Source organism: Psittacula echo (assembly GCF_963264785.1).
Source record: "Psittacula echo genome assembly, chromosome: Z".
Lineage (NCBI taxonomy): Eukaryota > Metazoa > Chordata > Aves > Psittaciformes > Psittacidae > Psittacula > Psittacula echo.
The window spans coordinates 94,602,793-94,630,121 of NC_137742.1; the positions used below are offsets into that span (position 1 = coordinate 94,602,793).

Here is a 27,329-nt window from a genome sequence, read left to right on the forward strand (position 1 = left end):
GGCGGGACGCGGAAGGCTGCGGGCGTCTTCCCCTGGCCCCCGAGCGCTGTCTACCCGCCCGGCCCGGCGCCGCGGGGCCTTCCACATACCCACTGGGAGAAAGGGCCTGCGGTTGCCCCGGGGCCAGCTCGACGGGCCGACATGGGGGCACCCGGCCCTCAGTTTGCCTGATGGAGTCCTGCACAAAACCCTGACTTCGGCAATACAAACGGGGAGCCGCAGCTTTCGTCCTGCATTATTCAATGCTCTCAGCACTGGAAATGAAAATATATATATATTCATTTATACCTATTTTTCAGATCGTTTCAAAATTCAAATTAATTAAAAATTCAATAAAAAAATAAAAAGCTCCAAAAGTGATTTTTATTTCACTTACATCTTTAATGTTGGAGTAACTCCAGTGGGGTTGGTATTTTTAGTTTCATGTAACGTAACAGGAGAGATGGGGACTTGCTATTCTACCGTGGCAGAGCTGCCGAGTGGGACGGCAATGTGGGCAGGGGTCTTCATTTGGGAAAATGAAAGGCAAAATAGGTGTACTGTACCAAAGAGGGGACAAAAGAGGAACACTGTGGCCAAGATGTCCTCTAAGAGTGGCCGCTAGTCCTTCTCCTTCGCCTAAACCAGGCCAATATCTTACTGGTTCCAACAGATGAAGAGAGACGAGGGGAGACAAAAAGAGAGCAGCTTCCATTTCTGCCATTGCTGATCCCTGGGAAGACACTGCAGTGGTCACCCACCCTGCTTTATCATTCTCCATATGCATGAAAGAAGAACCTTTAATCCTCCTGGAAGAACTGCCCTTTTCACAGTCAAACCATCCACACACACCCCTTGCCATTCTGGGAATATGAATGTAGCTGCTTGTGAAAAGCAAGTAGTATCTGGCCCACAGCAGGGGAAATCTGCATTTGAATTTCAGGCCTGTGACTGAAGACTGAAACTGAAAAGCAGCAGTTGCAGAAGCAATATGGGATACTTGTGCAGACCCAAGTGTACTTCTTACAACCCTTGTCATTTAATCATCTCGCTAGAGCTGATGACATGAATCTTGTAAGCCATCATGTGGTAAGCTCCGGCACTCAGGTGAGAAACGGATTCCCAGTGTGTTGGGCCACATAAAAGCGTTGCCAACCCAAAAATTCGCAGTATCATGTGAAATAAGACAGAGAACTGAACAGAAAAGCAGTGAAAGGAAGGGACTGGAGAGTCACAGTGATGTAAACAGTATTATGTGGCCTTGGGACACCATATTGACTGAAGAGCATTTCAACCTGTTCAGTTAATTTGCCCTTTTACTATTAAATCACCAGTTCCTCACAGGAAATGCAATTGCTAGCCACCAGGTCCCTTGGTTGTGTCATTACTCAGGAATATCTTGTGAGAAACAGGAGGTGGTCTAGAAGACTCACCCCAAGATGAAGTTCTACAAGGACAGCCATTTCTGAGCAAGCAGATGAGCAGCCAAGTCTGGTTTCCTGTGTTAGAGATAATGCAATGCATTCAGAAGTAAGGGATTAATGTGAAACTGTTTCATGCTCGGACTTTTTGCATAACTTTATTCACCAAAGAATATCACATCTGAAAATTTACCTGCACTTTTTTTTGGAAAGGATGTCTTGACAACGGAAAGCTTAGCTGAATGACATTCACAAAAATATGAAAAATGCACAACAGTCCTTTGCATAAAGCAGAATGAGTATAATGTTCCAAAAATGAACAAAACCATAACCATGCAATTGCTGCTACAAGCCATTTTAAGGCTACTATGCTGGGTCCAGTAGCATCAAATAAATTTTATTTCAAATTGTATTGAATTCATCTGTTTACAGATTCCTTCTTCAAGTTCTACATCTCAAAGGCTAATTGCAAACTAAAAGCTGGATTTAAAAATACAAATTTTAATTCCTTCAATAACCTTTCTAAGTGAAGATTGACTACAAGGTGGCAAAACCTGTGGCATTGCAATGAAATACTTGAACTAAAGGTTAAACAAGGGTTTAACGAAGACTTTGGTTATTCTCTCATTTGTGCACCATTCAATATTTACTTCATGATGAGAAATATGCCTCTTATTCAAGGCGTTTATTAAAAAAAAAAAAAGTATCCTGTTTTTCTCCCAATCTTCTCTTTTTAAGAATAAATCCACTACAAAAATTAAGAGTAATACACTGTTTGAGAAGTCAAGAGCACAAATCCATGAACAGTGGTGGTGCAGCACAGGCATCCTCAAAAATACAGGTTGGAACAGGTAAGTGTAATTTCTACTACTTGGTAATGCTGTTCCTATGTCAGAATTTTGGGGACCTTTGTGTTTATTAACTTCGCATACTTGCACAACATCCAGGGTGATACCATGGATATCAAAAAATTTACAGAGTTGGGATTCTGAAATTTTATTCTCACAGAATATTGGTCTCTGCTTTTTCAACCACAATACTGTTTAAATAAAGAAGTATTTCCCCTGTGTCTGCCTGAAAGGATGCCAGGCAGGGGAAATGAAAAGCTCCAAATAGCTGCATATCTGAAATCAGTGAAGCAAAGAAGAAGAGACCATCAGGGAGACTGCTAAGGTCCCTGATTCTCAGGCCCAGTGTAAATTAGAGCCCAGCTGGCAGTGGTACTCGGGAGACCATACGCTAGCTGAGGATGGCTGGAGCACAGCATGTTTCAACCATATGTCTGACATACTGCTTCCTTTCCAAGGGTCTCTGGCATAGCGGGATTTGGACAGGCTGTCACTCAGCTGGCCAGGTTTAGAGCTTTTCTCTTCTTTGTGCTCAAACAATGGCATGGAGGCTGCAGCTCAGCTCTCCTCTGGCAGCAGCACTGCTATGCATCACCCATTTGGTAGGAAATCATTCCCACCACAGCATGTGGGGAAACACTCCACCTGAGCCTGCTTGCGTCACAGGTGGGCAGGGATAACCATCGGGGGGTTAGGATGCAGAAATCCTAGACCACAATCCTGTTATTGCTCCCTTTTCATACAGTTAGCGTAATGAATTTTGTTCCGTAGTGTGTCTCAATGTGCAACTCAGTTGCAGTCCCACAGACTCCAGTTAACGGTTTGTTCCATCCAGTGGATGAACATCACAACCTCAAATTAATTTTTTAGTTTGCAACTTCCAGTGGTGGGTTGTTTGGGTTTTTTTTTCTATTTTCTATTATTTTGTAATTTTCTATTATTTATTTGCAACATAAAAGTGCACTTAATTGCATCTGCACACGCTGTCAAATTCAGGTTCTGTTTTAGCAGCCAAGAAGTCATTCCCTTGCCTCCCAGGAGAATTTATCTACCTACTCAGCCTATTATCTGAGGGTCACAACAGCTTGTACCACGTTCGTTTAAAGCGGACCTGAAAGTTGAGGAGTTGAGAATATTCACTTCCCTGTCACTGATATTAGACTTCCCTTGCTCTTTCTTTGATTACCCTTTCTGGAACCACAGAGGGCCTCCATACCTAGAAGAATTTGCTCTGTCTTCTTTTTCTTCCATTTTCATGTAATTGTCATGATGCTTTATTGAGCTGCTGCTCTCTCAGGTTCTGTACCAGCCATGCATGGTCCAACCCCCTCAGCCTGTTATTTGCCAAAGAAAAAGCACACTAAAACACTGTTACATAAATAAGAAACAATTCATCTATGATTCTAAGTGTGCTGGTGCCCAAATATCCTAAAAACAGTAAATTATTTGATGCAAAAAGGCCATTATGGCTTTTCTTCTCCATTCTCTGTATTCTGTTAAGTAGTATTTTTGCAGCTTAACATATTCCAGACCTTTGCTGGCAGAAGCAATGCATATAACCTCCCTTAGAAGTGTATTCAGTTGGGAGCTGCCTGGCTACACAGGATTTTATACATCGTTCAGCTAAGTCAGCGATCCATATGCAAAACCCAAGTGCTCAGGGACACCATGTGGATTTGTGACATTCTTCAGAGTACTCTGTGTTTCTAATAAACCAATGAATGGATTTCAGTCAGACATAAAAATGTTTTTTTCCTCTTCATGACATATATAATATGGATAAGCTTAATTTAATAAGATGCTAAAAACTAATGCCATGCTCGTTACTTAAACTTGTTAAAAATACTTCTCGCTATTGTAACTGCTTAAGAAGAGGCATGAGAGCACACAACAAAATGGCAATGTATAAAATTGAGAAACACCGAACTGAATGCTAACATGAGACACCTTGATTAAGTAAATTTTTGGAAACTATTTTTGTCTTCTGAGAGTTGGAAACAGAAGAGACAGGCATATCTTTCCTATACTGTATTTCCCCAAAACCTATTTCATCTTGGCATTCCAGTGTTTCTTTCTTTGTATCATGCTGTTGTCATGAGTTCACACTGGATAATGGATAATTTTAAAAGCAGTCCATCTGTATTTAGTCAATAAAGTAATGACTTGTAAACTTACTCAGCACCAAGCTGTTTCTTGAAAAGAACAGAAGAGCATTCAAGGGAAAAGAGTGACAAGACTTGGTGATTTCCTAATGATCAGATTTAGTTCTTTGCATGATCATGCTTACTTGCTGCCAGGAAACCCCCTATCTGCCTACAAATGACGAACAATTGTTTGACTTAATTAGCAAACCTTAGGTCAAGTTCCTGTTCCAGGGTGACTGGCAGTGCAACTAGCTTGAAAACTTACTTTAACTGGGAGATGTCCTTAATTCTTCCTTTTTATTATTCCTTATATGTCAACTGACAGTAACGAGTGTTGGGATTTCAAGGTGTTTATATTTAAGGTTTCTCACAAGAACAAACCTTTCTGGCAGCTCAACGCATTTCTAACATCAGCCTTCCACACCTGCTTCTAGCTCATTTTCAGTGAGGGAAGCGATGGTGCTAGTCACAGGATCCACACCTGCCTACTGTCTGCATTTGTATGTGTTTCTCCCCTGTGCCTCTGCAGTGTAGGAGACAGGGCTAAATGCAGTCACATCCACAAAACATCACTGAGGGCAACAAAGCCATGTAGGCTTTGCTGGCTAAAGGTACAGCAAAGTCCAACAACTACTTTTGAAGCACCAATTTCTTTCTCAAATCTTCTCTCCCTATATAAAAGTCCATCTAGACTACAGTGGTGTCTTAATTGTGACTGCAAAGAGTATTAATGTACATTTAACATAAATTCATTTGTTGTAAAGGAACAACCCCCTAATTCTCATTTATCTGCTTTAAACATTTCAGGAAATGATCAATTTTTTCTCCTGTTTACTGCTTTATCTTCAAATGCCCAGAGTGAAGGGTCAGGCAGCCCATGGATTTCTTCCTGCACTTTTTGCAGTCAGTGGGAATATCATCACTGTGAACAGGATCAAGCCTTGGGTTAAGGTATGTAATGTAAGAAATCTTTAAGTCAGGCTTAAACCTCAAGGTAAGACACATAATATAAGAAAAGGAGTAAGGACTAAGTCAGGGTGAGGCCTACTACCATAAGTACAGGGCCTTCAAGAACAATAAATATCAACTGGAAGTTGTTACTCTGATTTGAATAGTACAGTGTAGAAGAGGTCAATGTTATTTTTCAATTCAGGACACTTTCTTTCACACTGTCAGTAAGCTTCAAATCTGATAATTTCAAAATATATTTGGAATATCTTTTTGATAGGAAATTTATATTCATTCAAATCTGCATCTTTTCACAATCTAGTCCTGTAAAATATCCACAATTTGTTACTTTCGGAGAACACACACACCCCAAAAAGAAAAAAAAGGAGAAAAATGAGCAGGGCTTCTTTATGGGCTTCTCTATGGGCTTGTCTTAAGAGTGTCAACATTTTTTTACTTATTTATTGAAAAATAAAAGCAAAATGAACTGTTGAATAATCAGATAAAAAAACAGGTTACAGAAAGGTTCTGTCCAATTCTATTTTAAAACATCTGCACAGGATACAAAGAACTGCTGGCAAGAAAAATAAAATCCAAAGTATTTATTTTAAAGTATTTAGTCTCTTAGTAAACATAGGCTGGTCATTTGGCCAAGAACTTTTAAAACACCTATGATAAGTTACAACTTATCACTTTTGATTATAATATCCTGTAACCGAGCTCAGGAATCTCCAGTTATAAATTTTGTATTGCTTTATAGGGAGGATAATAGAGTTGTTGAGAAAATAAGTTATGTTCAGTTCTAGAAGTATTTCTTCTTTTTTTGTTCACTACATACTATTTAATACTCTCCTTTGTACACTTCTTAATAGTTGAGCTTTAAGTGAAACTCTGAAAAACATTAGGATTCAAAATACATTGGAAGATTTTATTTTCAGGGTCACAAGTAGCATAGAGAGATTTCTCTCTTAAACAATGACACTTAGTATCTCTGTAGTTCTATGAATACTTTTGAAGTGTCATATTAAAACCAATCTCTTGGCCTTCAGGCAAAGAGAAGCAATTAGTCTTGGAGTTGTGAATAAATAAAAATCCATTTATATACCCGTCCTTGACACGTACCTTGCAAATCTTAGAAACTTCATCTAGTGGGAAAAGAAATGTTAAATCACGAACACCAATGCTAATCATATTGCAATGTTGCTTCCTAAAACTGTTTAGTTTGTATCAATCTTTTAAGTATTAATTCGTATGTATATATTCATGCACATTGAAACACAACAACAGAAAAGCATTCACACACCGAAGTGAGAAGAAAGGAAGGAGTGAGTGCGTATAGAGCTGTAATGCATACCTTTATTACCCTCAGCATTAATACAAGCAAGAAAAAACTCAAAGCTCTCAAGTACATTGTCCTTTTCTTCGATACCGTAAAATCAATCCCACACGAGTTACATACCCCGCGCGTGCCTTCTCCATCCCCAGTGCTGCTGTGTCTTTGCTGTCATCTACAAACAAACCAATCAATCTGCATCCTATTTCCACACAGCACAGTTAAATGGTACCTGTCACAGACCAGTTGGGATGAGTCAAAACACAATTTCTACTTTTTGTTCAGCACCGTGTTTTTGGATCTTCTTTTCCCTCTTTCCTGTGCCTGGATACAGAAGCATTCTATTTTTATGATGCTCTGATTGCTGTTTCAGATTCTCATATTTATTTTTCATTTAGCAGTTAGTAATTCACATAAGAAGTAAAAATCACAATGCCGAGTCATCCCAAAGAGTCTGCCCACACTCCTATGGGAAAGCTGAGTGAAACTCAGGCTGTGTGACAGGTCACTGAGCTTCAGTGGAGCTCATCTTTCCCATACCCACTTGTTGACCCAAGAGCTGAAGAAATGAGACTACCTAGGCTACAGCCTCGTTCGGCAATCAGGTGAAGCAGCAGGTTGTTTTAGAATAAAATCCACCCCTTTGTGCTGTGCTCACACAGGCAAATGGGTGTCCTAGCCTGGAGGTCAGAGGTGGGACAGTGATCCCCACAAAGTAGCACCTGGGCTGAGGGGATGGTCAAGAAAAACAAATTTTAGTCTGTTCTGGATGCAAATCTCTCTGCTGACCTAGTTCTTATTCTCCTTTTCATTTCAGAAGCTCAGCTAAAAATCCATAAATTAAGGAAATTAACTGATGGAGCCTCCGGCATCTTTGTAAGCTATTTAAATCTTTAAATTTACAACATCTTCTGCATATATCAAGTAATTGAACTAACTGCAGGGATGTAACTTTAATGAGAAAATTTCCCTCTTCTCCTGTAGTTTGTACTCAAAAAAAAAAAAAAAAAAAAAAAAAAAAAAAAAAAGCTACCCTTAGGAGAAAAGTTTCTGTTTATTCCTGCCACGGAAGAGAACTTTGAAAAAAAAAAATATTCAGTTTTAGGGTGTCCTGCCTTTCTCTCCTGCTTCGGGAAGAGACGGTGGACGGAGCGCAACAGGGATACGGTCCGCAGACCCCTCCTGCGCGCTGCCGACCTGACCTTTACGGGCCGCCGCGCAGCGTTGCATAACTGCGCTACGCGGCCGCGCTGGGCACTAGTAGGCGCTGCAGCCCGAGCTGATGCCGCGGCTGGGCGGCCGGCAGCGCTCCGCGGGCGCGGTAGGCGGCGGTATCCCGCTGCCCTGGGCACGGCGGCCAAGCGCTGGGGTTACCCCGCCGGCTGGGAAGCATGGAGTGGCTCGGCTGCTTCCCCCAAACCTGCGCGAGGAGCAGCGCGGAGCAGGACGCGCATCCCCGCGCGGGCATTGGCAGACCCGCGTCTTTGGCTGAAAGTTGAGGGAGGGCTCTTCTGCCTTTTTTTTTTTTTTTTAGATTTCTGTGGGGGGTGTCCCTGTCGGCCCTCCCCCCCTGCCGCCCGGGCCGGGCGCTGTGCGCGCCCGCGGAGCCCCGCGCCATTGCGCCGCGCTCTCTAATTGAAATGGCGCTTTTGGCCGGGGGCGGGCTGCCAGGGCGCTCCGCAATAGCACAATGCATGTCGATAGACGTCATTTGGTTTTAATGGCCTACAGGAAATTTGGCGTTTACAATGCGAGACATTAGCAAAGGGTGAAAGGGAGGGGGAGACAGGAGGGAGGGAGGCGAATAATTGCGCCCCCTCCGCTTTCGAGACCCCCCGTCCGCGCCCCGGCGGCGCTGGGTGCTGCGGGGGGGAAGGGGGAGGTCGGGGTTATTTTTTAAATTATTATTTATTTTTGAACTTGATCTAGTTTATCAACAAGTGCAGAGTGGGTGCTACCCTAATTGTAACAGAGGAGTCAAGAAATGTGAGAAACGTGCCCTGTGTTACTTATTTGGGAGCTGAAAATTTATGCCTAGTTGAAAACGCCTGGGGAAATATTACATCAGACCAAATGACAATGATTAAAATCAGCTTTTTTCCCCCTTCCACCCCCCATCCCCCTTTTCCTCCTTCTTCTTTTCAGTAAGTCTGTTGAAGGACGTGACAGTGGCCTGATCCTCCCCAACACCGAACCGTTATCCCCAGGGCCGGGCAGCGCTCCGCGGGGTTGAGCGGGGCTCCTGCTCCGACCGCGCTTCTCTGCGCGGAGGGGCTCTGCGGAGCCGGGGAGCCGGCCGCCTTCCCAACCTGATTTCATTTTCAAGGGTTGTGTTTTATTTTATTCGGGGGGGGGGGGGGGGGAAGTAAGAATAAATCTGGAGACCTTCACCAAAAGGAAGGGAAAATATCCAATTTTCATCGCAAAATTAGCTAGGGCGAGAGCAAAGGGCTGAGCTAATTGTAGCCTAATCCTCTGCCCTGCAGGCGTTTGCAAAGCCCTGAGCAAGAATTCGCTTTTTTTCCTCCTCTTCTCCCTTCCCTCTGTTATTTAGAGACGGGATTATTGCCTTTCTTCTCATAACAGCCTCGGCAGTTTCATTTAAAGGTTTTTTTTTCCCCCTCACACACACACATCCACAGACACACACACAAAATAAATAGAAAAAGAGGCAGCAAAAACGGGGAGAGGAGAGACAGAGGAGCTTTAAAAATAATAATAATAATAATCACAGCAGGATCTGCGGAGCAAAGATAGTAATAAAAGCCAAAAGCTGAGCCCATCACACACAAACCCAACAGAGCCCAAAGCCAAAGGGGGGCTTGCACATCTCTTCCGTGCTCAAGGTAAGGAACGCGGCGGCGGCTACGCGGCTGCCCGGGCCGGAGCGCGCAGTGCGCGCAGTGCCGTGCATCGCATTGCATCGCGGCGCACCGCGCTCTCGCCTTCTCCCGCTCCCCCCTCCTCCTTTTTATTAAATTTTTTTTTTTTTTTTTTTTTTTTTTTTTTTTTTTTTTTGAAAGTGCCTGTTCAAACTAACTCGGGTCTTGGCTCCGCAGGAGAAGCGGCAGAGGGGCGGTTTTTTTGTTTTTTTTTTTTTTTTAAAGCTACAGGACCCGTTTGCAGCCGCCCCGCTTTGATAGCGCCGTGTCTCTGTCTGCGTGTGTATGTTTTGTTTTGCTCCGCTCCAGCATGGGCAGCGCCGGCGGAGCCCCGCGGCCCGGGGTGCCCGCGCTGCCGCCCCGGCCCCGGCTCTGAAGACGACGGCCAAGCCTCAGCGCGGCGGAGGCAGCGCGGCTCGCTCCGCGCTCTCGCATGGTACAGCGGAGCCGCGGGGGTCGGCCGGGCAGTGCGCGGGGCAGCGCGGAGCGGGGCGCGGGGGCTGGCGGCGGGGCGGCTCGGCACAAAGGGAAGGCGGGCGACAATGGGGAGCGGCGCGTATGGAAAAGACGGGCGGGCTGTGAATGAAACTCTGGCGCCAGTGAGAGTGGAAGGCTTGGTTTGGGGTAGACTTCAAACCACTCTAGGCTATAGTTTGCATTTCTGCTCCTGCATGCAATGTGGCACGCTTCTGCAAAATTAATACATTAGCCTGGCTAATGCTCACCACCATTGGCTGCGCGGAAAATGTGCAGGAGCGGGGATTCGGGGCTGGCTTTTTGGTGTTTTTTTTTTTTTTTCCCCTTGCATTCATCTAAGACATCTCCTCTCTTGTTATGTGGGAATAAGTAAAGGACGCCATGTTGTGCTTTTTTTTTTTTTTTTTTTGCCTCTTTTTTTTTTTTATTCTTTTTTTTTTTTATTTTACCTGTGGGCACACAATGTGTTTAAAAAGAGAAAGGAAGAAGTTGAGTGATCGGGTGCGTTGCTTGCTGGTGATTTCCCTGGACATCACGCCTGGAAAGGCGTTTGGGTGACGTGAAACTTGCACTAAATAGGCTGGAGATAGGCGGGCTGGGAAGGGGGGAAGCCTCTTTCTTTTTTTTTTTTTTTAATTTGCTTTTTCTTCAGAGTTCCGGAGGGAGCTGCCCCCTCTCCCCTCCGTAAAAGTTTTGGGCACCATATCCTCTGTCACTCGGTCCACCGTTGAGGGAAACAGCGGGGAGGGGGGCACGTGTGTGCACAACCTTCACTGAGTTTCAGTGTTGGAGCCGTGGAGCCCGTGGTTTGCAACACCCCCCCCCCCCCCCTTCGCCCCGCTTTGTCTGTAGGCCCGGTTCACGGCGTGAGCGGTTGTCTCGGGGTGGCTCCAGGGGCAGACCCGAGCGGTAGCCCTCCCTGGGTGTGTAGACAAAGGTAATTGCCGGGTCTGCAGCCTCCGTGTCCCTCCGGTCGCGCCGGCGCTGCCACGCGGGTGACTCCTGCAGCCGCTCACCGCCCTGGGGTGCTGGGCTGCGCGGGGAGCCTACCCTGGAGCTCTTCAGGGCCTGCTGGCATGGGAATGGAGGTCTCGGGGGAGAGAGGGGGAGGAGCACAGCTCCCTCCCCTTCCTCCCTCCTGACTCCGGCCTGGGAGCAGTCCCGGGGAGCGTGAGCCGGAGCTCTACAGGCGCTGGATCGGGCCCCGGCCCCCCGGGGGAAAGAGCTGCCTCATGGCAGGTCCTTAAACCTGCAGTTCTCAGCTCACGTCCTAAATGTGCATGAAGGAATTAAACTGCGCGAGTGAATAACAGCATTAGTTTCAATTAATTTTTATCCTAGCAACAATAAACTTTAGAAACAAAGCGCTTTTACATCCTTAATTAGTCTTGCTTCCCATCTGTAGTCTAAGTGCCTGCTTCTTGATTTAACTTTGTCCCTCCTTCCGAGCAGCCTCCTTTTTCATTCTTCTCCCTTTCTTTCTCTTTGCCCCTTTCAGCCTGCTGCCGGTTTCTACCCTGCAACCTTTCACCTCCCCTGTCCCTCTATGTCTGCTCTGCACGGTTTATTCCTGCTGTATTTTCCCAACATCCAACAGCAGTATTGGTTACCATGGCCCTGAGCTATGTGCAGAGGTGGGAAAGCTTCATCCGCCCAAAAGTTCTTACACTTTTGAAGTCTTTCTTTTAGTAGGATCTGAAATGTATCATCTAGAGTGTGTATTAAATGAACAGTATTCCTAAAGGCTTTAGAGCAAGAAAGGCAACACCCTGGAAAATTCTGCAGTCTTTCAGCATTCTCTGCCCTAGGGTTATAGCCCTGGGCACGGAGCTGAATGGAGCTCTTACAACTGCCTTCTGTTTACCTTTTATGGTTAAAATAACAGCTTAGCAAAGAAGCAACTTCATGGAGAAACGATTCAGTGAAATCATCTCAAGCTGTAGCAGCATAGCTAGTTTAATCACCCCTAGAGAGCTGAACAACTGTGAGCACAATGGGACACAAAATCATTTTGTGTGTAAATGAGCATGGCATTGTGATTATTTCACTTTGCATGGGCAAATAGTTTTTACAAGCAGTACTTATGCAGTTAGCTTAGAAAGGCAGAAAAAGATAAGCTGGCTCTAAAAGATCTTGGTGTGTAATGTTGGAAAAACTAAATATTCACATAATTTGGGAATCAGGCTCTATTGATTTTGCCTTCAGCAGGTTTCTGTGTTACTTATTAGAGCAGGGTTATCGCCTGTGCTACTAGTTGGGATGCTGTATCCTGTTGTAGGCGACTAAAGAGCAAGGATTATTTTACATGGTTTAATAAATGAAGTTTGTTAGTGTTTCTGTGATATTTACCCATAAGGTTTTAATTTTCACATCAGTATTAGAAAATATGTGCATAAAGACTTTTGCTGGATAAATACATTTAGGATTTTGCTTTGTGCATAAAGTAAGTACATTACTCAGTGTGATGAATTTTAGCTGCATTTCACATTAAGAAGAGGAAGGAGTCATTAGAAATAGGGTTGCGATACTTTAAGAAATAGGGATTTTTTTTTTTTTTTGAGTGATAAGAGTGTTTTCAGTGCCCTTCTTGTGATGCTTAGCAATTATGCCCCCTGATAATTTGCTCATACGAAAATGATTGAATTCCACAACTTTAATAAAAATGTAGGATTCATTTTTTTAATATGAATCGTCTCCAACCAAGGGAAAAGCCTTTACTGTAATTCCCATTCTCCTCCTCTCCCTTGGAAAGCCAGTGGCACCCTCAGTAAGTATGAAAAGCCATAAAAGTTTGAGAACTATTTTAGCTTTCCAGTGATTTTCTATAATTAAGTGTTTTTTCAACACATGCTCTAGCTGAGAGATGCCAAAAGCAGAGGATTGTTCAAAAGGTCCCTCCAGTGAATAGTATAAATTAAATATCTACTGTGTGAGTATGGCCTCACTGAGAATCTCAGACTCTCTACAGATCAAGGAATTTACTGGTACACTAACATTAAACACAATCCTAAGATAGCAGCGGTGTTTAAATATGCACAAATAGATTCAGATCACTTGATCTTTAGCTATCTGCATATTTTAAAATTGAAGTCTGTATTTCAAGACAAATGGTTAAATGTAAGACACGTTTACAGAAGACTGGAAGTCCTTTGATTTCATTTGGAAATTATAACAAGGGGTGCAGATAAGCCCTAAGTAGGCACTTGTTTTGTGAAACTGCATGAGATATATTTCTAAGGCAGCTCTGTACCATGCACCTTTATCATTAGTGATAATGGTTGGGGTCTGAACAAAGACAGGGTTGACATTCAGCCTGGATCTTCTGACCCTTTCATTTAAGTGAAGTAGAGAGTGAACATGAGTTTGCGGTGCTCTTTGGTAAGTTAAAAAAAAAAACCCTACCAAAAACCTTTATCTGTGTTGGCAGACAGATGAGGCCCCCACAGATTAGTAAGCATGTCGCTAAAATACTGTAGGTACTTACACACTAAGTTGTTTTTAAAAGTTAGTTCTGTTATTTATATTCTATGACATATTGAAGATTGCCCACAACAGGCTCTTGTGGGAAACAAGAAAGCAACATTTTCAGTCATGAAAGGATTCAATCACTTTCCTTGAAGGTGGTGCTGTAGTAAAAATGTTAATGCCCAATTTTGCATCGGCTGACACAGAAGTCCTAAAGACAGAGTTGGTATTTGCTTCGTGTTCAGTGCAGATGTCTGTCCAGCCTCTGAGGAGGAAAGGATGTGGATTCATAATGGGGTGATGTATTTCTGTGCTGTAGATTCAGGAAATTCTTAGGAGCTAACCAAGATGGAATACAGTAAATGGAGATGTTGCAGTGACTTTGTGAAGCTGTCCAGATGTATTAACATTTCTCAATCCCTTTCTATACAGCTCAGATTTTTATTTCTTTTTTATTTTTTTTGTTTTTACAAAGAATTGTTGCTGACTCTATGTTCATCAAGTGAGTAGGCAGGCATCTTGTGCAAAATACTGCTAAGAGAAAGGCAAGACCAGCTTTAGATTTCTAAGAAAGATTGTCAAAGTAATGCGGGAGAAATGGGAATTCACTTTGCCATGCTGCATGTAAAGTGCTTGTCAGATATAAGGAAGAGCCTGAGTGCTTGGTAGCATGCTTGCAGAACAAAATACCAAGAAAATTAGATTATATTCAGAAATTTCTTCAACTATAATGTTTTGCATATGTTGCTTTACCCATAAGGGGTAGAATAGATGGACATTTTCTTAAACTTTTATAAAAGGTTTTTTTTCCATTTGACATGTATGCTGTTTGTACCGATTTAACTGAAATCAGCTTTGTGACACACGTTTCATGCAGAATAAGCTATGTTTTTCTTCCAGAAGAGAATTGAGGAATTTTCTTTCGCTATGGTTGTCCTGTTCATTTTTAAGACATTTCAGTATTTTGTGGTTTTTTTTTTTTTTTTTGCTTTGTATGTCAGCTGAGGATTTTTGGACTCGATTCAGAAATTTCACCGATTTTCAAGTATTTTCAGGGTAGTAAACGTTAGGTGGATTGTTGAATATGTAATTTCGCATGCCAGATTGTACAGTACTTTCTCACGCATCTTGCCATGAAAGCATGTGTCAGTTTACTTACCTTCCCGTTTTCACTGCTTCCAGGTATTAATTGCTTTCAGTTTGAAAGCTTGTTAGTTCTTTATGTCTGATATTAAGGCTTAACTGAATATCATACATTTATTTCACAATTATTGAAAGTAAACCAGAAAATTGATCTTAGTTTTATGTGAAATTTACTACGTGTATAAACTAAATGCCTTAGGTACTGAGGAAGTCACTAATTTAGAGGTGTCTTGTTACTGAGACAAACTTGCAAAAATGCCTGAATCCCGATTCACAAATTGGTTATTCATATGTCAGGGGATATTTCACATCTAACACATAAGCCCGCGACCTTTAATTAGAATTTTGCAGTTTGTTTTATGCCCCTTGAGGCTGACACCTTGAAAAATTTTTTTCATGATTTCTTATTGCTAATAAGCATCTTTCTCTTCCCCTCTGGTACTTTGAAGAAAATGATGCAAATACACTTAATTACAGTGGTGGCAATAATTTGTTAACTGAATATGTGATCAGGCAGATGCAAAAATGATCTGATTAGATCTGTGATCACACTGGAAAGAAAGGTAACACACTGGTAGATTTAAGAGAAACTGTTCTTTTTTTCTTTCCTTTTGCAGGAGGGAAGAAGCATGTCCCGTCTGTCTCTAACACGGTCCCCGGTTTCTCCTCTGGCTGCTCAAGGAATTCCTCTCCCAGCGCAACTCACCAAGTCGAACGCTCCCGTGCATATCGATGTAGGAGGACACATGTACACCAGCAGCTTGGCTACCTTGACGAAGTACCCAGATTCCAGGTAAGACCTTGGTGTTTTCAGGCTCGTTGCCCATTTCTGTTCATTGCGTGGAGAGAGACATGTACCTGTGAGGAATATTTCAATGTGAAATACGATTTATTCACCACTTATGAATAATTCAGTTTCTGATTTATACAGTAACTTCACTAGGCTTCTACAGAAAAAAAAGCCTGTAAAATTTATGTATTATTTTGAGAGTCTATTCATTCTCTCTTTTAACGTCTTCTGCACTCTGCCAGTGTGTTTGAAACACCTGTTGGTGTGCTGCTCTAGATTATTTCCAACTGTACCGAGAAACATCTTTCTTTCATATTTTGGAGGGGGGAAATCCTTTTCTTCTTCGTTAAGAAAACCGTATGGCTTTGTTATACTGGGACTCAGGAATGCTTCTGTTGGCCAGCCAAAATCATAACCTCAGTGGTGGCTGTATGCCTCACTGTCAGTGGTCATTTCCTTTGGGCAGTGGCCACCCAGCTGACCTGCTCTGTCTGCTTGTAGCTGCAGACAGGACTGAATCTTTGTGTGCTTAAAGGTAGCTGATTTGTGCTGGACAGGTTGGTGACACATCTGGCAAGATTTATTTAGATCTGGCCAACATTATCGCAGATTAGACTCCATATATGCCCAATTATGAATAGATGAGGCATGAGAGTATATTTGTGTGTGCTCCCAGTCCCACGGGATGTGTGAAGGGTGGAGGATCCTGGACAGCATCAGCCATGTGCTGGTAGTGTGGGAGAAACTGCTGTGTTAATGGCTAAAGCATGGTCATTGGAGCAGCGTATTAAGACCTACCTGATTTTGATTTACAGTTATGATCACTAAACCAGTTGAGCTCTTCATCATTCAGACTGCTTGTTTCTCAGAAGGGCCAGTGTCTCGTACGTAACCAAGAGAAGGTGCGGATGTGCAGTGTCAGGATGCCCAGCAGGCTGGTAAAGGAGGCACTCTTGACTCCAAACCAGAGCCCAGGTCAGCAGGTTTCAGCAGGTTTCATTGCCAAAGGTTTTGCTACCTGCATGGCCTTTTCATAAAGGACAGATCTGGGTTGGTTTTTTGTCTTTTTTTTTTTTTTTTTTTTTGGTATGACAGCCAATGTAAAGCTCTTGTTTCATTTGAAGATTTTTCCTTTAAAAGAACGAGGTATTTTTACAGATTTGGCAGGTTCCCAAGCAATAAATGACATTTATGGACACACCTTGAAACACGTCTGATGTCATAAAGCATATGGCTGTGATTTCATTCTAAGGAATGGGAGTTGCTGAAATTATGCATGGAAGAGAAACAATTACTGAAATACCTGTATTTTATGATCAGGCCAAACAATATGATTTTTCTGGACAATGCCTGTTTAATGATGTCTGTGTAGTACTACTTTAATCATAGAGAAGAAATCTGTTCAGTGGGGAGAGATTTATAGCAGAGAAGCAGAAAAATGCTTCATAATATAAAAAAATACAGGAAAGATTCAGTAGTTCTAATAGAGTAGCACGTCTGTTTCCACATTTTAAAATATCACTGCTAACAGTATTTTTAAAATACACCCAATATCAGACTTACTTAATGAAAACTTCAGTTATGGAAGCTTTGGGAGAATATATATAAATTCACAGATTTTATTTAAAGATTATAGGGTATTGATCTAAAACCTTCCGTTTGATAGTAATAAAAGTATTTCTTCAGATTTTGTACTATGTTAAAACTGAAAGTACAAAATCGTGACCAGAGCTCATGTGCTGCCTGATATTTTGCTGTTTACTGTCTTTTGTTTCTGTTCCTGTGTTATCTTACAAGGGTTGAATGCTTTTTCAGCTGGTCAAGCTACAGTTTTCAAAAGCTTGCAGGATGAAATCTTTAGATGACAATTTTATCCAGCATCCCATGTAGGAATATTGCTAGATACATTATCAAGTTATTACAAAGGGCGCACCTTGATCTGTTTCCTCCTCCTCCCCCCTTTCTTTCTTTCTTTATTTATTTATTTATTTATTTATGTGAAATATGTTTCTCTGCAGTGCTGCATAGTAGACTTGGTTGGTTACCCTCCATTAAGTCTGGCCTGCTCTCATTCCTGGTTAAGGCAAAGTACTTGCATTGATTTCAGTGGGGACGGTTGAAGCTCCTGATGGTGCTTTGCTGCCCTGGTGTGTATCTTCTGTAAGGCACAGACTTATCTTCACGGTGGTCTTGCTGGGAGAGGAATCCCAGGTCTGTCACAAGTGCAGGAGGAAAGCAATAGCTTTTCTGAGCAAGACATCTGGAATTAATGCCCAAGCACTGTTAGCTTGTGGTCAGTGATAACATGTGTGGCCACAGATAGAGGCGTGACCATACTCATCTCACGCAGAGCTTCCTGGATTACTTTGGTTAGCATATTAAACTCTTGGTTTAAGGGTGAGTTTAATACTCCAAATCTAAGAAATTATATTTGTACATTGTATTTCAGCAAAAGATGTAAGCTGATACTCTGAAGTGCTTTGCTAAATCATAGCCCCAGTCACATGCAGTTTGTACTCTCTAAAATTGAAAGCTGTGGAAATAACGCTTCCTGTTTGTGTCACAATGTCTATTTCTTTATCAGTGCTCCAAAATCCTAAGTAGACTTTCAGCTTGTAGTGTGTACTGTACGTGAATGTTAAAGGACACATACAGATTGTTAGCGTGTATATAAATACAGTTAGGGTGTGCATACACAGAGACATCACACACTAGTGGAAAACAGAAGAAAATAAATCATCAAATCATGTTTATACTCCATAGTATTTTGAGGAGGTCCAGTCATGTGAGGTCTTGAACAAACTCAGTTCACTTTGATTTTGAAGGGAGGGGATTGCTCCCAGCAGCTTGCCAGATCAAACCCAGCAGGAGCAAGTATAGGTATGACCAGTTCCTGCCTATACCTGCTCTCCAGTCACCCCTCTGGTATGATATAAATTACGGCTGACAGCAGCCAGCGTGGTAGATTTCTTATTATAATTTGTTAGGATTGACTCTGCTTAGCCCACTCAGCTGGCTCTGCCTGGCTATTCCCGAGTTAGGTGGTTGGCTCTGATTTGGAGAGAGAAAGGACCTGATTCTGGAAGTCTTACTCACATGAATGAATGGCTGGTGATACGAAGTCGGAGGCCAGTTCTTGCATTTCAGTGATACCAGAGTTGTTTCAGAGCAACTTTGACAGTCTTTGATGATGTTGTGTGTATTAGTGCAGCTGCTGAGAGAAAAGCATTTTTCCATTGATTAGATTTGCATAAGTGAAGGGTGCCAGATTAGACTTTAACAGGGGCAGAGGCCCTCTTTCCGGTAAATTTTTATAGGCTACATAAATACACCTAAGAAGGAGGGAACTCGAGCAGTGCACAACTGGTGTGACAAAGAGGGTTAGACAGCCACCGCCAAAGATGATTTCTAAACCACTTATGCTCATCTTATGCTCTACTCTTACACGTCTCATCAGTTGGCTTTTTGAATGAAACATTGTACAAGAAAGAGGGTGAAAGGCAAGGAAAATGAAAACCGTAGAAGAAATTATGATCAACAACAACTTAATGATGGTGGTCACAAAAATTACTTAAGAAACAATATTATTAATCCCTCTTTAGCTACTTGAAGCTGCTTTTTGTGCATACCCAAAACAGCCATTAAAGTTAACAAGCTTTGGAGGCACATGGAGGCTGATGTTGTCTTACATGAATCTGAGGCTCAATTTCAATAGTTTACTGATATAGCAAGTTTTCCCACCAAAACTCCTCTAATTCTGGTAGTTGTGAGTTACAGGTACAAAGAAAAATCCACTCCTGAATTTAGTCTAGTGACCCTTACCATCAGCATCTTACTTCTGAAGTAACTGGATAAGTAGACAAATTTTTCATCTTTGAGAGCATTTCCTCTAGAAATTACATTCATGTTTTCACCCAGAGGACCTCTAAAGTATCCCCTTCACACATTGACACTTGAATATGGATTTATATGACAGATTGTAAAGGCTGGAAAACCTCTGGCACATCTATAAAGCAAGTTGCAAAGTGTATTTATCCAAGGGAGTGAGACAATTCTTACATTTAAAAAACAAACCCACACCAAAAGCCAAGCTCCTAACATGCAGTCAGGAATACCGAAAGACATTGCCAGATCCTTCACTCACTGAACTCAATGGCAAACTTGTGGTCTAACACAGCAAGCCCCAGCTTCTCGATTTCACTGGAAATTTCGATATCACTTTGAATTTCTCTTAGAAAGCAGAACAAGATTTTTCATTTAGAAGCGTGTCCTTTTTGCAGCCCTTAATAGTGTTTTTAGCTCAGAGAATTGCTGTGAGCTCTTTGTCAGTTTTTCTGGTATAAAAGGTGAATGTATTTACCTTACATTCTTAGTTAATTAGTATTTGTTGCATAACCTTCTATTAAAGATAAGTATGTTCTTTTGTTCGAAATGTATTTATAAAGACTCATGCTTTTTATGGTATTAGTTATGACAAAAGCAAGCAGGAATAAGATATAGTAGAGTTTTCCAGGCATACCCCTGCCTCTGAACCTATGGACTTCTTTGGTCAAAAGGAGTCCCCTAAAGCATGTCTTCTCCTCTGAGTGCTTCTTGTCAAACTGTCCTTCTTGTATAGACCCACCCTCAGACCCACCTTATATAGACCCACCCTCTCCTGCCGAGCATAACCTTGTGATTCCAGCTGCTCTGTAGGAATCTGTGGGGTTTAATTCTCCTGCTTTTTCCTGCAGTTCCTCCATCTTCCTGGTTGCTCAGCATTAACACCTGAGATCACCTGCTTTTCCCCTGTTCTGCAGCCACACTGGGCTGGACTGAGTTCAGGGTAATCCTCTTCTTCAAGTTTTAGGACCCCTCTGTTGTGCCTGACAGAACATGATTTCTGACCCTTTATAGCCAGATACAGTGGTACAGCTCAAACACGTTTGCTATTAAGATCTACAAGACAAATTTGCCACATCATCCTTTACACTAAGGACTCTGTACCAGGTCCTGCTCTGCAATTCTTGGGAGGGAACAGGGAAATTCTTAATTTATATATGTTTAAGATATATAATTCTTCAGACTTGGCATACCTGAGAACATCTCACATTTCTTGCTCATGTAGTGTCACTCACTGTAGCAGTTGTGTTTGTTAATTTCCCATTAAATATGTGTATTATTGAAGTTATTGCCCAAAACCAATGTCCAGTTAGCAAATTCTGTCGCTTACCCCATGCTGGCAGTTAGGGTGTCAATCAGTCCTGAAAACACTGGGACTCCAGATGGATTAAGCGGAGACCAGATTTCTTCATAACCAGAGATTGCTGGTGGCTGTGAAAGCATGGTATGTTCAAAGGCAGGATCCTGGTCTAGAGCAGAAGCCGTGTTAGCTCAGCTGGGCCAGCTCAGCCTCCCACCAGACGAGTGCCACAGCAGTCCTGCACCACTGCAGATTAATAGTGTTCATCTTGAATAAGGTGTCTTGCAGACCTCTCCATGCTTCTGCCATTCCACACTGCTCACCTACACAGCATCCGTATAGTGCCTTGTTCCTCGTGAGTCCCTCTCTCATCCATGCACACCTACTAAATGACTGGTTTAAGCACAGTGTAGGATGTACACGAGTGTGCTGCCATGGCACTTTTCACCCTTCATAAGGTACTGTGCTTCCCACTGAGATCAGCTGTTGACCACCCTGCCTGTGGGGTGACACCAGGTTCTGAACTGTTGTGTGTTACCTAAAAAGCAGAGTTTCTGAGTCGGAGCCAGCAGCCTACTTTCAGCCAAAGTGCTACAAAATGTGCCTGCGCGTGAGCTGCAGTGTAAAAGCTCATTAATTTTAATAGGTATTGTGAACTTAAACCATACACAAACTTTAAAGCAAAACACTTGAAGAAGCAGGAGTGTTTTCCCTGCATGTTACAAACGCTCAGAGGTGCAGGTCATGGGCTTAGTGCACAATCACTGCACACGCGTAAGGACGCCACATCAGCATATCAGCTCTGCAGAGAGAGGTGAGCCTGCCAGGGCTCCCTGGGGCTCTGCCGTTGTTTAAGGCAATCAGGTGTATGCTACAGATGAGAACCAGTAAAAGAGCTGAAAACCAGAGGTTTTGATTCTGTGCAGTGCCTTTTTGAATTAACATAAGAATTTTCACGGAGATTAAAATAATTTTTGGTTTCATTTCACGCACCTGCAATTTAGAGATAAATCTTTTGAGTTTTTCTTACTTGGTTATTGACTGGGCAAATCTCTCTTTGGTTTCCAAGGGAATTTTGACCCTTAAGGAAAAAACCTCTGAAAAAGGGCTTTTCCCCTTACCATCCTCTGTCTCCCCTCCCAGTCTGCCTGTGGATGTTGCACTTACCAGAGAGGGAGCTGGTGCAAGCGAAGGAAATTGTATTGCCAGATTGCTGAACGAGTCTTTCCCCATCTGCAAAGCCACTTTGGTATAGGTGCTGCGTGGCTGAGGTTGCACAAGTCCATGCAGCACTTTGATAAGCTCTGGGGAAAGTGTGAAGTGTTTGTTCCTTTGGGCAGACATACATTGCTCCTAGGATACATCCAGCACAGCTCCCCGGGGGCAGAGCACAGTGGGTGGAAGTGAGAAACTGTTTCGTCTTGCAGGCTGGCCAGAGCCACTATGGCAGGAATCACATCAGTCCTATGTCTGTGGGTACCAGGGCATGGCCTGTGCCAGAGGAGAGGCACGTAGCTTGCCCTCTATGGAAAATAAAAGCAATCTATAACAGGGATGTAATTACAGTTGGGAATGAGGATTTTAGATACCCTGTTTCTAGCTTTCACTAATGAGAAGAAGTCCTGGATTTAGGGTCTGACAGAGCCCATGAAGCTCACCATAATAGCAGATTTCCCCATGTTTACCCAGGGCTGTTGTTGCACAGCTGGAGTGTTGGCTTTGGTGGTAAAGGAGACTAGTCCCTGTAACCTTAAGTCACTAAAGTGACTTGGGGAGATGGGAGCGAGGAGTTTATATGGAAACTAATTCTTCACATGTGCCTGTGTCCACTTCTCCAGGATCTCCTACTAGCTGGCATGTAGGGAGCCACATGAGAGCTAAGCTGTCTGCTGTGATAAAGGTGTTTACTACTTCCTGGACTTCTTCACCGCTGCCTTGCCCAGCACAGCACTGCCCAGGGACTGCCTGCAGGCTCTGAAGAGGAAAGCAATTTACCTTTCAGGAGTACAAGTCTACTGTAATTGAGTGCTGAGATTGGGCCCTGTTGACGTCTGACTTACTTGTGTGTTTACTTGGAATATTTGCTGAAATGTAGAATACTGCCTAGATAGTCTCTCATGAACGCATTTTGGGAAATTATTGTTTCTCCGTATACATTTACAGCCTGGGTTGTGTGGAGTTTTAGGCATAAATGGGTATTATGGCATCGAGGAAGGGGCAGACCAAGCTAATCACGGAGTGGAGAGGATAGCAAATCAACACTTGTCTGACTTATACAGAAATAAAATTATGGCTATGGTGCTATGCCTGGCACAGGCTTTTCAAAAAGCCTGAATCTAAGAAAACTGCACATTCTTATTCAGATACTAGCTTGCTCAGCCCAGATAGTGGAAGGGAAGAACAGATACCTCCATGCAGCCTGGCAGTGGTCAGGAGGAATGTCACTTAACAGCCTTTGAGAGAAGTCCAGAAGATCAACGTTTAACAGTGTCTCCAGTATCATCGGTGCAAAACCTAGCTGACCTTGTTTCATTTTCTGCTCTTCCCTCTCTTCTTCTACAATGGTAACAGAAGTCTAGCTGATTTACACTAAACACGTTAGTAATTTCCACCCTTCCTGCTTACAACAGGTTAAAAACTAGTCTGGTTTATTAAAACTCACACAGAAATGGCTGACGGAGATACCAAAAATTCAACTTTTGTGTGTTGTTTTTTTTTTTTCATTTACCACTCTAGCAGACTCTGAGGTTAGTCAGTCAAGTACTTTGTCATTTCTTTCTTGCTACTTTTGCTTACCAGTTACCTGACAGGGCACTTGGGTGCCAGCAGCACAATTTAAATATTTTTTAGCAGTCATCTTCACAGTGTTAATGAAAAGCATTAGTAGCATACTTTGAGAAACCACTCCCATGGAATGTGTGGAAGCAACCTGTCTCCTACTTTTATGTGCTGCTAGTGGAGGCTGTTTCCTGCCAATGTAAGGTACTGCACCTGTGTTCAGGTTCACAGTTGTAGCAGCTTTACATTTAAAGCAAAGAGGAGTCTATTTTCTTGATGTCTTCTTCATGCGCTGTGTGTCTAGCTTACTCATCATAGGGAGAGGAGTTATGTAAAGATTTTTATTTGGTAACTTTGTACTGGAAATCGTGTCCTGAGGTCACAGCTGACCACCAGACCAGTGGAGCAGATGAGGTACAAATGAGGTTACCTTTTCATATTTGGTCTTTGGATAAACTGGTGTTTATCTTCTGATTTATGAAGACCCTTGCAATGGCAAGTAGACCTAGTCTGCTTAGGGGGATATTTCATGAACTACTTAGGAAGTTTATAAAACAGACTCTCTAGATTATGAAGCAAGGGGTATCTGTTTTGTAGGGAGAGTATTATGAAATGAATATGTCTCTAGGCCTAACTTAATTATTTTAATGATCCCACTGGTGGCTGTTGTAGGTGTCGTTCTGTGTATATATTGTGACCTACATGCTTGTGATCGTTTCTGAAATCTTAACATTTAAAAATACATTGGACCTTAATAATTTCTTGCCTACTTTCACTGAAATAAATAGAGGTGGTTTGGATATTGGTATGTTGTGTCAAACCTCTTCCAGTGAAGTCAATGAGAGTTTTACCGTAAGATTAAGTAAAACCAAAATGAGCCCTATTCTTTTAGAAAACTGGCCTAATAATTAAACCTGGCCAAAATAATCCCTAGTGTAACCCTGTTGACCTCTGTGGAGTTATACCAGCGATGTATACTGGTGTGATGTGTGGAGAAGAGTTAGAAGAATCTGAACGTTGTAGTAAAACGCTTTTGCTAGGTATCCACAGTACTGAGTTTCAAAAACAACAGGCAAATGAAGACAAAGCATTATGCACTTACGGGTCCAGCACGTATCCTTCCTGGTCAAATGGCCTTCCCAAAGAGACGACTGCTGGTTTTGAAGGAGTTACTCCAAATTTGTACCTGTATAACTGTCCTGGGTTCAGCTGAATCAGAATTCCTGGGCTAATAAAATCATTAAAAACAAGGTGCATATTTAAATTGAAGAAACATGCAGGTGTGCAAACACAGGATTCTTGTGTGAAGGCATGAGGGATGCTAGATCTCTCAAGCACAGAGTAACAGGATTGTGTGGAGGATGCCAGGCTATAGCTTAAACAGGTCATGCTCCATGCTGCTGCTAGCCACGTGGACTTTGCCAAGTTTTTCTGGTACATGGAATGTAATAAATTGATGAGTGTCCCTAGTCCTTCCAGCACATCAGCTTGTTCCTTTGTGCTGTACTGACATTAAATACATAATCTGGTGACTGAAACAGTAAGTATTATCAGTCACTCTCATCCCCGGTATAACTCGATTGATACAGAGTTACACCAGGCTGATGGCTCTTCTAAGCCAATTTGATAGCTGGGAGAAGCTGCAGAGCTGGAATTAAACTCCAGAGTTACAAACTCCTCTTCATGCTCTGTCCACCAGCCTGCCTACTCCTTCACCTCATCTGCTATGATTAGCATATAATTTGATCTTTTTATGCTTAAAAAAGAAATGACAATCTATAAACATTTTAGAGGGATTTGGGGTTTTTTTCTAACTGATTTACTCTCACTTGAAACTCCAGGCAGGATGGCAGTTAGCTTCGCATGTGTGCACGGTTGCATTCCTTATTGATGCAGTCACTGTGATGACTGCCTGCTTGTCAGAGCTGGGCACCAGAACACAGGCTGAACAGAGGTATTGCAGTGTTCACCTGTACTGTCTTGATTTCACTCTACTGTAGTATAATATGCATTCAAAGGGTAAAATTGATGCTTTTTTATCTGCTGAGGACCACATAAAGCAAAACCTGAAAGGAGTCCTGCATGTGGATGCTGGGAAGCTATTATGCAGCATTTGCATTGTTACTCTTGGTCAGACTCAGAAGGGATCAGTTGGCAAGCATTGGAAACTGAGATTTGTACTGTAATGCTGAAACGCTGAAGGAATCCCAGTCCAAAGGCAGGCTCCCGTTAACGCCTCTCTCCTAATGGAGTGCAGATGCTACCAGGGCTGCAGGTAATCCATTTCGATCTGGTAGACACTTTTGCAGCAGCATATCTGGCTTGAGAAAGCAGACAGTGAAAACCAGGCACGGGACTCTTTTTAACCTCTTTGGTGTCGTACTATGTTATGCCAACAAGTTATACCAGGACAGTTTACACCAAAGGCTGCAGCTTTGGCATTTGGGGCACATGGTATGCCTTTTCAAAACTTACAAGTATGACAAATTTGGCTAGTGGAACTCTGTAAGAACTGGTAGATGGCAATAGAGAAACAGGGTCCTCTGCTTATGCTGGGGTTGTCTGGGAGGAAAAGAGGGCTGAATTTGGGCCAGTAGTACCTAATACAGCTGTTGACTGAAGAAAAGAATTCAATGACCGCTTTTTAATCTTACAGGGGGGGCGGAGGGGAACCGCACATGGATTTGTAACCAGTTCCAAACATATTTCTGCTTCTGTTCACATGCAGTTGTATTCTGTTCTCAGGCATGAGTGTTAAAGTAGGGGCCTGCTTCTGCTTTCAGTTAAATCAGAGGATGTTTTGGCCTTGACTTCACTGGGACCAGAATCAAACCCATGACCTTAATATTGTATTTAAGAATGAATCTCTCACAGTCACATAAAAAAGCCAGGTTCAGCTTTCAGTATCTCATCAGAATCCAACAGTTAATGTTTTCCTACTATTTTAAAGTTTTTACCAAAGTTAATTCTGTAGGGCATGTGTCCTCTGTGCAGTAGGTGTATTACTGTCTCATTCCCAGGTCTGGGTTCCCTTTCTGTAGTCAGTAGACATGGGCTCCCTCTTTTTGCTGGAATTTGGCCATGGCGCCAGGCTCTTCCCAGTGGACATGTCAGTGGGTCACTTCCTCTTTGTCCCTGCTCTCCAGCTGCAGTAACAGAAAACTATTGCAAATTCCTCTTTGCTTCTGCCTTGCATCTGCCAGCAGCTCAAGCTCACCAGCAAAAACTGTTACACTAGTCTTTCTACTTCGCGTGGGTATATGGGCTTTGGTGATTGTTTTCCCTTCAAAATAGCTGTTTAACAAATCATTCTTGGTGTGTTCAGTTTCTTTAAATGAACAGCCAGGAAAAATACGTTTGGTACAGCTTAATCAAATGTTAAGAATAAACAGGAGCACTATTCATTCATCATACTCAGAGAGGCTGGTATCATTCCTGTTCTCAGCATGAAGATGTCCCAGTGCAGCAGCGGCCAGCATGGGCACTGAGGGTGCTCATCTGAGATGGTGCAGTGCTGCAGAGTCCCAGACAGCCTGTGTTGTGGATATGGAAATAAATAAAAGAACTGTAGAAAAATGAAAGAACTGTAGGAAAAAGCTGCTCAGCTTTCGCAGGTCTGGGATCAGAAGTGAAGGGATGTGGCTCAAGCAGAGTAAATATTCTAGCTGTTTACAGGAGCAGCAGCTTCCAAAGTGAATATGTTATCTGTCACCATTTACACTTTATAAAAGATACAGCCCTTCAGTATCTATCCTTCTTTCTCCTGCTGTGTATTGAAACATGCTGGTTTCACACCACCCACACATGCAAAGGATGCAGAGGGCCAGACCTGCACCCTGAAAAGTAAATAAATGAGTTACATTTGAAATTTTCCCTGCCTTCAGCCAGTCCTTGTGGGAGTTTTGCTCTTTGCTCTTTCAATGAGCAAGGATTTAGCCC

The 27,329-nt window shown here is 42.6% G+C and overlaps 1 protein-coding gene across 2 annotated transcripts in view; it reads left to right on the forward strand.

The window, feature by feature from the left end:
* Positions 1 to 1,044: 1,044 nt before the first annotated feature.
* The window catches only part of KCTD15 (potassium channel tetramerization domain containing 15), a gene marked incomplete at both ends in the record, with an annotated part of 50,517 nt that continues 24,232 nt past the window's right edge, over positions 1,045 to 27,329 (forward strand). The window contains 2 exons of one of the 2 annotated variants that reach the window (XM_080637678.1): positions 1,045 to 1,086; positions 15,258 to 15,433. In XM_080637678.1, the coding sequence (XP_080493804.1) occupies positions 1,045 to 1,086; positions 15,258 to 15,433 (218 nt within the window). Of the gene's footprint in view, positions 1,087 to 13,776; positions 13,795 to 15,257; positions 15,434 to 27,329 lie in introns of those variants that run through there. The other variant, XM_080637679.1, reaches the window with a different exon arrangement.